This window comes from Paroedura picta, chromosome 7 (assembly GCF_049243985.1).
Source record: "Paroedura picta isolate Pp20150507F chromosome 7, Ppicta_v3.0, whole genome shotgun sequence".
Taxonomy (NCBI): Eukaryota; Metazoa; Chordata; class Lepidosauria; order Squamata; family Gekkonidae; genus Paroedura; species Paroedura picta.
In genome coordinates, this window is record NC_135375.1 from 35,182,592 (window position 1) to 35,195,621 (window position 13,030).

Consider the following 13,030-nt stretch of genomic DNA (forward strand, 5'->3'; position numbering starts at 1 on the left):
CATGTTATTTTAAAGCTTATTTCTGTCTAGGGGATTTCTGAGCCCCCGAACATGATAACTGGAGCCCAAAAAGACATTTTGTGCTAATGGTTGGCTTTAAAACTAGGTGCTCAGACCCCTGTGTGATTGGAAGAAGGCAGCCCAATCACCCCCCTCCCTTCCCAGCTCATCCTCCACCTCCAGAAAACAGAAAAGGGGCTGCGTTTTGCCTGCCGGATCCCAAAAAGACCAGGGACACCTTAAAGATTTTATTTCACCTTTGACAATGTAAGTCACACTGCAATGACTGCACCATTAAAAAATATATATATCTTCAGAGAAGGAAATGGAGAGGAGAGGGCAGGCATGAAGGTGGGACAAAACTGTTGAGACTATCGCACGTTTCCCCCCCATACAGTCTTATCCCTGGTTGCTCACCGGTAGTTTGTGTGATTTAGGGTGGTAAATCCAGTTTTCTGGATTCCTGAAATTGTGAGTTTAAAATGGCCAAATCACGATCCAGATATTGGTCAGCCTTGGGATGTTGGTGACATTATGTGGAGGGGGCTCTATATGTTGCCAAGATGTGAAGATTGTCCGGGAACATTTTCCTAGTGTGGAAATTACCTTAAAACCCCCATAAAGACCAGGGTGGCAGGGACATGGCAGCAGGACTAATCCCTGCATATGCACGACATCACCGCTATCCTGGCCCCTTCCTGGTCCTAGCCTGAATCAGGGCCTCAGATGGCCAGTGGCAAGGGAACGCGGATTCTTCTGCGTTTCCTGTTTTGCCACGGCTGCCAGCAGAGGTCCAGCCAGGGTAGGCCTGTGTGTAAGGGAAGATCCTGGCCTATCCCATCATCCTGAGGTGAGATCCCCATGCCCCCTTGCCCCCCAGAGGCATGGTGGACATTTCCCACCCTGGAGTTGTGCATGCATATGCAGTACTCTGGGGCAGTCTGTGTGTGCCAGGGGATTTCATGCCCCATGCATAGTTGGGAAGCAGCAGGGCATGTTCCCCCACTGCTAGGAACCATTGGTGGCCCAGTGCAGCCACCGCCTTACATAATTAGTCAATAAGGCACATAAAAATCCCAGTCCCATTAAAGCCCCCTGGCAGCATTTTGCCTAAACCCACAACCCCCCACTTCCCATAGCTCCATGCACCCCTTCTATCCATCCCATACCTCTGGGAAAGAAAATATGGGAGTCAGCACGTTGTCCCAGCTCAGGCATGGTGGAGTAATTGTGCATGACACTTTGGTCCCCACTGGGAAAAGGCGAGGTATAAATGAAGTAAATACAAATAAATGTTTAAAAAATCTTGGGACAGGAGAAAAATTACTAAGCAAACAAATTTGCCTATCACTTCTGGGATGGGGAATGCATACATATACAAAACAAACCCCAGGCATTCTTCTCCTTCTGTTAGAAGCACATCTAAGATCATTAAATCTGAACTTGAAGAATACAAGTCACCTAACATTTTTAGAAATTAACATTACAGCTATCATTTAAAAATCAAGGTAGAAATAATGAGATGTATATTTTATGCATTCCTATAATATAAAAGAAACTCACCTTCAACTGCACTGGCTGTATTGCACTCTTCAAATTCAATAAGTCCTTTAAAAACATGAAAAACAAGGCAATTATTTATTTCAAGTATTCTTGAGTACTTATGATTAGGTCTAGAGCATTAAATTAATGTTAAAATAAAAAGTTAAATTAACCAACTGAAAATATTTAAATTATAAATGTGCCCATTAATAAAACATTTCCCCCAAAATGTGTATTTTTATTATACTCACAGAAAACATGGATGGCAATTATCTTAAAGGCATGAATACACTCACTACATTGCCCCTGGTAAGCATCTCTCTCAATCTGGCAAGAGAAGGTCAACATGCAAACCCCCTGACCTTCTCCTGGCTGAGTAGGGCAGGGTCTCATCTATGAGACTGCACTGAACTTTCAGAGCCATTAGGAAAAGATCTACGCACTCAGCACTTCCTTCTATGCCCCTAAAAATTCATGCATTATCAAGGGCAAGACTGTGTCCCTCCCCTTGGATGGGGTAAGGGCAGGGTTGGTAACAAGTGCAAGTTTTGGATAGCTACAAAAGTCAGTCACAATAGATGGACTCATGGTTTTCTAAATATGCTGTGCAGCCAGCATTACCTAAAGAAAGCATGCTTCTTTTTCAGAATTGCTTATTCACATACAACATTTCTTATGTTTGATATCCTAAGTAAATGAATCGCTTTCTTTAACTTGAATTAAAAAATAATTAAGAAATACAATATACTATACAAAATTAAAATAGAAGCACAACTGTATCAAATAAATAACTATTACTTTCATTTTGAACAAAAACATATTTACCATAACATATTCTTCTGTGGGGAATGATACCATCACAAGCAATAGGCTGTTTATATACTTAATTGCATCTAAAGATTAAGGAGCAGATGTCTGTGTATCTCCTTCACCTCCTACTGTCTTCAACCATACCACTTAGGTTTGCCAAGCTCCAGGTGGGGACTAGAGATCTCCTGAACTACAAATGATTTTCAGAAAACAGAGACTGGTTCTCTTCCAGAAAACAGCTGTTTTGGAGCGTGGAATCTATGGCATCATATCCTGCTGAGGTCCTTTCACTCTCCAGGATCTAACCTCAAATCTCCAAGAATTTATTGTGGAGCTGGCAATTCTACTACTCAAAAACATTTCTGCTGAGAGCTGAGGAAACTCTCCTGCACCTTGAAATGAAAATACATGGAAATCATGTACCTCTGCTTGCACAGATGCCTTATACTTACACTAAAGACCATTTGGATTAGCTCCTTAGAAATCTTTATAATACCATAGGTTGAGTCAATATTACCTGCAGATTGGGAACAGAGGCTGAAAGATATTGTCTTCCTTAATATCACTCAATATACACAATTTAAGTGAAGTCAGGGACTTTCTGGCATACAGCTCACTTTCTTGGCCTCTATGCTACTCTAGCTAAGTACAGCCTGACAAAAAGAACTTTTCAAGTGCTTGACTTCAACAGTCCCCTCACACCTGCACCTAAGGGCCAAACAGGATGTTGGGGGGGAGGATACAAGATACCTGGTGCTATTTCCAATATGGCTTGAGCCCTTGCAGCACTTTTAAAGTGGCCATAGTCTTTAAAATTGCACTGACAGCCTTGGGTTCGACCTATGGCCGCCATAACATCTAACTTTAATTTGGACTAGTCTAAGAACAGGTCTGTCATTGTATAAGAGAGTCAGTAGCACCAACTGAAATATGCAAGCAGTAAAACAAGCTTAAGACAGTTTATACATAGAAAGCTTTATCTTATAATAACTTCTAATTTTAGAAAACAGAAGCAGTAATCAGCTTCAACTTTTGTAAAATCTATTGACATTTATGCACAGTAATTACAAGATTAATAGAACTACAGATGATTAATTTATTTTGTTCCAATATGATACTTGGCTATAATATCACAGTACAGAATACTCACACAGCTTGATATACGAACTGAATGCGCCTGGAGTTTTAACTGCTTGTATTTCAAAAATGTTTGCAGTAAAATATGAACGTTCGTATTATAAAGAACCATGGTTGTAATTGAATAATATTTGTTTGTATTTTATATTTAATGAATGAATGAATATCTACAATTAACTTGTTTAATTTGTTTGCCCTTTTATGATATTACTATCAAGCAGTCAACTGAAGTAAATATACAAGTGGTAGTACCCATGTTAGACTACTGTAGCAAAAATAGGAGTCTTGTGGTAGCCACTACAAAATTTCAGCTTTTGTTAAATTTTGTTATAATATAAGCTTTTGTTATAATATAATCTCTTTGAGCTTTCTGTGCCTTAATATAAGCTATTTAGTTGTGTCCCAGGTTACAATTGGCAATGTGCGAAGTTCTTCCTGTCAATAACTTCTTTTTTTGATATACCCAGGTCCTTGTAGAGGGATGAAAGTACAGGAGGGATGTGACTTACCAATCAAATGAGTTATGTGTGGGAAGGTTTAAAAACCAATTTTGAATTGTGTAGGTTAGTATCCGTTCCTCTTAAATAAAACAATAAGGCCACTGGAGGCCGTACCTGTCCGGGATCAAGGCCAACAGCAATTGGCCCCTTACCCAGACTGACAACCATTCCAGCCAGTCAGTCGAGTGAGGGAACAATCACCGACTGCTTGAAAAATGTCACCGCCCGCCCAAGAGAACACACGCCCGGGGTCTCGTCCGAGGAAGGCTGACAAACGGTGAGCCATGGCACCCGGCCACTGAGTGAACCCCACCACGGACTTGCTCCGCCCCCCAGCGAGCCACCGCCGCCACTCCAGCCGGCCCCGCTGCTGTGGGGACCAAGGACGGGCCATGCACACGCTCACCTTCGGACCACCCCACATGACGCAGTGAGGGCCGTCTGCATGCTCACGACGAGACAGACCTGGGTCCCGCGGTGGGGGGGGGTCTGGGAACAGAAGCCAGCACCTAGGAGGGGCCAGGGGGAGAAAGCTTTGTCGTGGGGAGAGGCCCACCCTGCTCCTTTCCCCGCGCCAAAGACGGAGCCTTGGGGGGGAAGGGTGCCGCGGGCGGCAGGGTGCCAGGGACCGCCAGAAGGGCTCCAAGGGGGCCTGCCACAGGAAACCACATGTACAATAGGCTTTAAATCTAGTATGCATATACTCCAGCATGCCTAACTAAGAACTAGATACATTGAGTCTCAATTAGTAAGCAGCATAGACTTTTACTGTTAGGAAAATAAAAAATGAAAATGAACAGCAATTATGTCTACTAGTCTAATATATGATGCATAGGGATTATTGTTACAAATGTGTCTCTGCAGATAGATTGCATTATCTTTGCATGTGATACAATGCAGGACTTCTAGCAGATGAAATATAAAAGAAATAAAACAGGAAAAAACTAAACATAAGAACTCTGTGCTACCACATTTTACAGAAAATAAACATCCCTCCAACCTTCTGACTGGGATAGAAAGACAGATCTCCATTCCTACTAGTATCTGATAAAGGGACAGTTGAGTCTTGAAGTTTATACTCCCAAAATCCTGTTGGTCTCTAAGAAGCTACTGGAATAGGTTCTAATTGCCAAACAAGTCTGACACAACTTTTCAGAAGACAATTCAGCGCAATGAGAAATGACATTATGTTGAAGAAACCCTACCAAATACAGCAATTCACTCAATTCTATTTTGAGTCAACTTCAGGTTTTGACTCTTTCAGATAAATACTTTTAAGTGATGTAACAGCTTTGTAATTAATTCTCTTTCAAGAGGGATGACAGATTTTTTAAAATTCAGTCACCAGTCACTTACTTAATCGGTGAAATGGCACTAATGGCCTTAAGCATCTCTTGAACAGTTACAGAAGAGTGTCATGATCAGTCAACTAGTGGGTGCTCTGAGGAAGAGATAGGCCATTCTTGGCAAATATGCTTATGTAACTGAAATAACTTTTTCTTAAAGACAATGGAAATAGAAAGAAAAGCATACACACTGAAAATTCATTCTGCATTGTAAAATAATTGTTAAAAGGAAACGTACTTTCAAAATAAATATTAAACACAAAACATCTTATGAATACAGCAGGGAAAGAGAATTCTATTACAGCAAAATCAATAAACTACATGGAATTTTTACAAATGTAGCTAAAATTCACATTGGTACTACAGCTAGTAGTAGTTACAAATATTATAGCAGACAGTATGCTTGGTTTTAGAGGAAAACAAAAGGGGTTTCCTGCCTCCGGCATTAAATCACGCATGAAAGGAGGACAATTTTTTCAAAACTGCATATGCCTCACATGCTGCTTTAAAATGGCAAAGCTTTGCGTGTCTGGCTCAGTGCCAGTTGACAGCTCAGCTGGATATCAATGCACATTCTGACCCCCCTTGCAGCGTGTCACTTCTGAATTGTTTCCGCAGTAGAAAGTTTATTCAACCTCTCTCTCAAATGCAGTGGACCGACCATCAATCTGCTATTTAATCATAGCAAGACAGGTTATTTTTCTGACAGCACTAAAGCCAGAGAGCAATTCCTAATGAACAGCTTGATACAAGTGGAATTTCAACTGTTTTAGCCTCAATTAATTCTGCTGTCAAAACAAATGATTGCTCTTAGTGCTTAGATGTTGAGCTGGATCACAAAGGTCAATTTTGTGTGTACAAACATACAAGCAATCTTTTTCTTACTAGCATCTGGTGCCATTTCATGTTTAGCATCAACAAAAAATGTTAAATTGAAAAACTGGAAAAAAATGCACTGCTAATCTTTAATATTCTTTAACAGGAATATTTACCCTGACTGATAAATGATAGATGAAAACAAAAGCTGCTAGATTATTGCCACATTGAGGCATGTCTGTATCTCTGCGGAACAAATTTACTAAGACTTTAAAGACTGGAATGGGAACATTCCATTTGTACATATTTACCATGACTGTTAACTGGATATCAGAAAATCAAATTCAGTCCAATTGGTTTATTTCCCCATTGGCACTGTACTACCTGAGTCACAGGAAATAAATACAAATTATGCCAAGTGTTCAAAACCCGTGTTCCATTGTAAATCTCCTTTCAGAATTTATAAAAGCTTATACCATTTGTACATTAAAAAAATTATGCTATTGTCAGTACCATGCCATTTGGCTCTGCATATCTAAAGGGCCATCTCCACTCATAGTGCCCAACACAGAACTTGAGAGTTTCTGGACAACCTTGAATTTTAAACTTTGGAGCTGCTATGCTATGGTTGGTCAAAATATAGGTTTCTGTAATTAGATCACTTTTTAAATATAAGGGACTCAAAGATTACTTATTTTATGCTTTACATTATACTATGATTACGCATCAGTAGATCACAAGCACTTCTTGCGCTATTCTTTAGATATATGGACTACATTAAAGCAGAAAAGTGCTAATACATTTCAGAAAAAGGAAGGATAGGCTACTCTTTCTCTCCAAGGGACAAACCCCTCAAAATTGCTGCAAACACAGTCTTCACTGTCTTATTTCTAATAAATAGACAAGTCAGTATCTCATAGCAATGCATACCCTATCTTTGGTTGTTTTTATAAGCATTTATTCTATTTTCATTAACTTACAGTATATACTCACATATAAGCTGACCCGTATATAAGCCGAGGCACCTAAATGTACCACAAAACCTGGGCAAACTTATTGACTCGCATATAAGCCGAGGCTGGGAAATGTAGCAGTTACTGGTAAATTTACATTAATTGAGGCACCAGTAGGCTTAATGTTTTTGAATATTTATTTCAAAGAAAAACAGTAAACTAGCTCCATCAGTACAAAAGAGGGCCAACAAACCAGAGCAGAACAACAGTACCCGAAGTTGGCAACCTCCTACAACAAGTACAACAGCTACCAAACTGGGAGAATGGACTTCACTAACTACAGCTACAGTGCCCCTCCCCCCAGAACAAAGCACTGAAATAAAGAACTGTAAAACTCAACACTGAAAGAATTGTAAAAATCAACTTTTAAAAGAAACACAACCTCAAGAAGAAAAGGCAAACAATGCTGCTCCCGGCAGGGGCGCAAATGCACACATGCGTGAAACTGCCGCAAATGCATGTTTATGGCCCTACCGGGTGCAAACACACATGCACAGCGGGTCCATGCATGCGTGTTTGCGCTGCCGGCATGCCGGCAGCCGCACTTCCCTCTCCCCCCCTCCCGCAGAAAGAAGCTTGCTGAGATGCAAGCTAATTGGCCGCTTTGGCGGCCGATTTGCTTGCGGCCTGGTGAGCTTCTCGCTCCGGGGGGGAGAGGGAGCTACGGCCTGATGCCGAGGCCTTTGCGGCCTGGCAATGGGCTGCGGCCCAGTGGTTGGGGACCACTGGTTTAAGGTATTTATTTTATTTATGCACATGCTGACTCTAAAATCTAAGACCTGAAACTCTTAGGAATTAGCAATTAGTTGTGACATTTTACAACGTTTTTAAAAAATCCTGAGAAAATCTCTCAAATATGTTATAATTTAGAGAACTGATAGTTATAATAGAGGTGAGATGCTAGAAAGGTCCTGAACATGGTCATTTTATGGATCATTTTTTTCGGTTACTTCAATGAATATCAACAGGATCTTAGGATCTGTGAAAGTCACTACTTTTTCTCTGAATCTTTGTCCATCCTGGATTTAGAAATCACGTTAATGAATCTCCAATGTTAAATCAAATTGATCACTGACTCTGGGCAATTTTTCTTGGTCATTAAAACAGTCATCTATCCATTGCTTAAAAATATATATTGCTAGAAAAATGATGCAGCAATGTTTATTATATGTATAACCTTGGCTTTTAATCCTTTGTAACCACCTTTGTAATCCACTTTCTGCATTAAGTTATGATTTAGACATATTTCTGCTTGCATTGCTTTCATCCTAGTCCTATTGCATTATTTATTGAAAATTTATATAAATAAAAGAGAGAAATCAGCCAATGCAAAGAGTGAGAAAGGCAGGTTATAAATGAAGTAAAATATTTAAAAAATGGCACAGAGCACAGAAAGGGAGTGCAAAAGCACGTTACCATTCATTTTGAGAATTAAAATTAAATGGTTGAAAGCAGATCCAGAGGACTTTTTAGATTTCTTTTACAGATAATGCTATGAATTTTTCATTACTCACCTGTATAACACAAATGCATCTCCTACATTTCTTTTTTAGAAAGCCTGAGACATCCTGGCAGACACAAATTAGATCACAGCCAGAGCTTGGGAAAGGCACTGATTCATGCTCTCCACACCTTTTTTCCTCAAAGAACTCCCACCCACAACACACACACATACACATTGCTATTTGCTGTGTAGGAGACAGTCTGAGACACAGAATTTACAGATGTTTTTTACATGTTACTGTAGTATGTTTTATATGTTCCTGTAGTATGAAGCAGTTTTTTTTTCATTGATTGGGTTTTTGTTAGGGAAACCAGCACAGAAGAAAAAGGATAAACCTTTCTCATCTGGCATCATGGTCCTGATACAAATCTACTCCAGTGACTTTTATTAAAAAATAAAGCAAACAAAATTGCTCACAGCTCATTTTTTTTACTTATTTCACGTCCATGGTTGTAGACAGCAGTAAGCCTTGCCATTAGGGAAACAGCAACACAATAGGCAAGAATAGTACCCAATCTGCACAGCACCAGAATACCGAGAGGCAAGCAACTGCAAGTAAAAGTTTAGACATCTTGGATTAAAGGTTAACCACCTAGATTAACCTAATGTTTATGCTGGCAACCAACCACCTGTCAATTTTGATGTACCATTTGAAGCACAACAAAGTTCAATGTGATATTAACCATGTACTTGTGATATTAACCATGTACAAGCTCTACTTGTCTTGGAGAGTCCAACCTGTACTTGTAGAACACTTTCAATTCATAAACAATGTCATCTAGAAATAACATGCAACTTAATTGTTTTTACATTTTTATGAAAACTGACGCACACTAATATTGCACATGTAATGCCAAAGATACATCCATTGGCATCCCATTCTCCCCTAAACTGCTAATACTGAGTATAATAATTGACCTAAACATATTAATGAAAAAATAGGACATAAAATTATTTTGTCTTTCAAACATATTTGATTATGAAAAAGTTGCACACAAGGAAATGCAAAAATCAACCTTAAGAAGCCACCGTAAGGAAGGTTTATCATGCTACATGAAAAGGATTTGACCTATACAAATGGTTTTACTTACATGGATCAATACATCCTAAATGCCGATTTCAACACTAAAGAAAGAATGTACTAGAAATGATTAATTGTACTGAGTGTTACCAGTAAATCAATTACAATAACATTCATGCTCCTTATTGATAGTTGAGGCTAAAGATATATAATCAAATACTCCTGACATCAAGGGAATTCCCAAAATAGTTTTAATTATTTTGAATTTCTTACCAGGTCGTTCTTTGCCTGTGCCTTTTGACTCAGCAAATTTTTGTATCAAACTTTCAACAGATGTGTTTGCCATGTTATTTATAAATTCTTCATGAACCTTTGAGAGAGAGAGAGAGTGCTATTAATAAGGCTCAGCTTCAGTAGTTGATATGCCTAACATTTACTGCATTCCATGACACGGTCTTATAAGCTAACTGGCATCAGGTCAAGAGCCAAACAACCATGACACCAGCTCTGTGAGCACATGAGAGTTTTATATCTGTTTGTCAAACAATAGTTTCTATAATGCTTGGCTTTCACAACAGAATTTCAAGAGCAGTTTTGGTATGACATGGGCATCAGCTCTTCAATGACTCAAATAAATCTAGTTTGCTATGAGTCCTGGATATAGAATCTAAACCACAATTCTAGATATGAAAAATCAAGTTCCATTTGGTTATATTTTACAATCCATAGTTGTAGACTATATTAATACAGTTCACAGGCCTGTAGTAGAGGTGAGCAGATGATGTCTCTAATAAAAACATCCCAATTAAACATCAGTGTGAAAACGTAGAAGGCTATACCACAGTTGTATTATGATCGCTTTCTCTCCAACTGGTGAGCCAAAAACCAGCATCCATATTATTGAGACAATTACTTGGTCAACTAGCATACTTCTTATGATAATGGAAACAAAAGTTTGATAGGTCTTATTTTCTAGTAAATATGTTTTGATTCAAAGTGTAAAATATTTTGTCCAGGGTAACAACACTGACCAATGACCCAAACAATTCATTGTAGCATGTAGCACATGAGCATGCTAGAAAGTGATAAGGATTTTTTGACATAGTCATCTGCTTGGCAATTCAATGCCATATCTGACTGTTTGGTCCCATTATAAATTGGGTCAAAATACTGAATCTGGACCTAATTGATTATCCATTCAATTTACTCAGCATCGGCTAACAAACATTCCTTGTTACCAGGTGCCTCTCACTTTTCAGATGAATCCTTGTGAGGAAGGAAGAAGAGATGCTAAGGCAGAGGCCTGTTTCATGTTGTATTCTGAAAATGTTGAGCAGAGGAACTGCTATGGTTTTTTCAATGCTATTCTGTATCTGTGGATGCCTATCACTTGGGATCGCAGCCTCCTTCCCTTCAATGAGCACTTCCTGCTTTTACAGTTTCCCTATGCCCCAGTCACAAGAGTTGGTTCAGGCAGTGTGTGTGTGTGTGTGTTTGTGGGGGGGGGGGTGTCAGTAAATTCAATGGGCCCAAAAATAAATGCCTTCTTCCGGATCCAAAGTGAGTCAAGCCTAGCTAAGCTGAAACTGATTCGGAACTATTATAAAATTTAACCAGCATTCTGGTTTTGAGATTATTCACACTTCAGCACCTAAAATACTTTGAGAACTAGGTGCTTGTTGCTTACTCATATGCACTTAACAGAAAGCATCCACCGCTTTTATTTTTTTTATTATTCTAGAAATACATAGTTAAATTACCTTTATTTCTAGATCCTGAAACACTAGAGGCACAATGTAAATTGCTCTACAGTCCCCCACTTCTACAGTGCCTCACAGCTGCAGATTTACAGCAAACATTGATAAATGCAGAACTTTGCCTGAAATGAGCACTCTCCTGGGATAAGCCCATGGAACAGACTCAAGTAAAATTCCTGGTGGACCTGCTTAGGCTTTCTCCATTGTTGTTATTGTTAGGTGGGAAGTCGCGTCCGACCCATCGCAACCCCACGGACAATAATCCTCCAGGCCTTCCTGTCCTCTACCATTTCCCGGAGTCCATTTAAGTTCGCACCGACTGCTTCAGTGACTCCATCCAGCCACCTCATTCTCTGTCGTCCAAGGCTTTCTCCATAAGTCTATACAAATCCACAGGTTGACTGATTAAAAAACACAACCAGAAACTCACCTCACCAATTTGTAAGTGAGCTTCTCTTACAGTATTTGAAAAAGATTCTATAATCTCCTTCATGTGGGAGAGATGCATTTCTTCAATATCTTGGAACTTCTGCATCACAAATAATAATTTAGTTTAGTACAATGAGAGGAACAGATTTTGTAAAGCAACAGATGTTAAAACACAAATATGCTGACCAACTTGCCTCCCCACCCCTGCTTTTCTCCCAAAGGAGCACACTTTCCAATTTTGGATTATGGAAAGTATACTTTAATAAGGATGAGGCATTTAAAATATCGATTATAAAACATAACCTTATAAATAATCTTTACCTGTGGTCTTAAAATGCCTGCCAAAACTGAAAATCTATAGGGCTTATATTCATCAGAATTTTCCATAAGCAGAAGGATTTTGAAGTACTGTGGGTAGTCCCACAGACTACCTACTAGAGATTTCATATTTCCCTCACAACACTTATTACATTTTAAACAGATACTTTCCTATAATTTTACAAAATTCACAACCAATTTTTTAAAGCAGGTCAAATGGTAATCCTCCCTAAAAATAGTAATATTTGAATAACTTAACAATTTCACCAAAAGTGTCACTGAAAGCCAATATGCAAAAAAAAAAAATTAAGTCTGTTTCAGATTCACCTGTCTCACATCTGTAAAAGAAGATCAAGATCTGTATCCTAGAAAACAACATTTTGCTGTCAGCAAAATTAAGAATTTATCTGTTAATTTTGGATAAATTTGATTTATCAATATTGTGATCAATCTACCAATACTGTCATAAATCAAGCAACATATGGTGGTGTGATAGCCTTTGATCACTTCCACAGACAGTTTTATTTCTCCCATGTTTGTGTGAATAACAACTGAATTTCAAGGGGATTGATTGGCTGTTTTGGCAAAGAATTATCATTGGCTGTATTTGGATGTGTGACACTAATGTAAACTATATATATTCCCAAGGTCATGTAAGGAGTTCTTAGTCTGAGGAAGAGCGCTTATACTCGAAAGCTCATACCCTGAATAAATCTTTGTTGGTCTTAAAGGTGCTACTCAACGCTGATTCTATTGTGCTACTTCAGACCAACACAGCTACCCATTTGAATCTTTTGTCATAAATTAAGAAGAGTATAAATCATGTTCTTATAGAAT

General features: G+C 38.9%; 1 protein-coding gene across 1 annotated transcript in view; it reads right to left on the bottom strand.

Annotated features, from left to right (window-relative positions):
- The window catches only part of FCHO2 (FCH and mu domain containing endocytic adaptor 2), an 81,309-nt gene that overhangs the window by 38,104 nt on the left and 30,175 nt on the right, over window positions 1-13,030 (bottom strand). The window contains exons 7-9 of the mRNA XM_077347431.1: window positions 11,877-11,975; window positions 9,963-10,059; window positions 1,564-1,608 (exon numbers count right to left, since the gene is read on the bottom strand). Coding sequence (XP_077203546.1) covers window positions 1,564-1,608; window positions 9,963-10,059; window positions 11,877-11,975 — 241 coding nt within the window. The remainder of the gene's footprint in view (window positions 1-1,563; window positions 1,609-9,962; window positions 10,060-11,876; window positions 11,976-13,030) is intronic.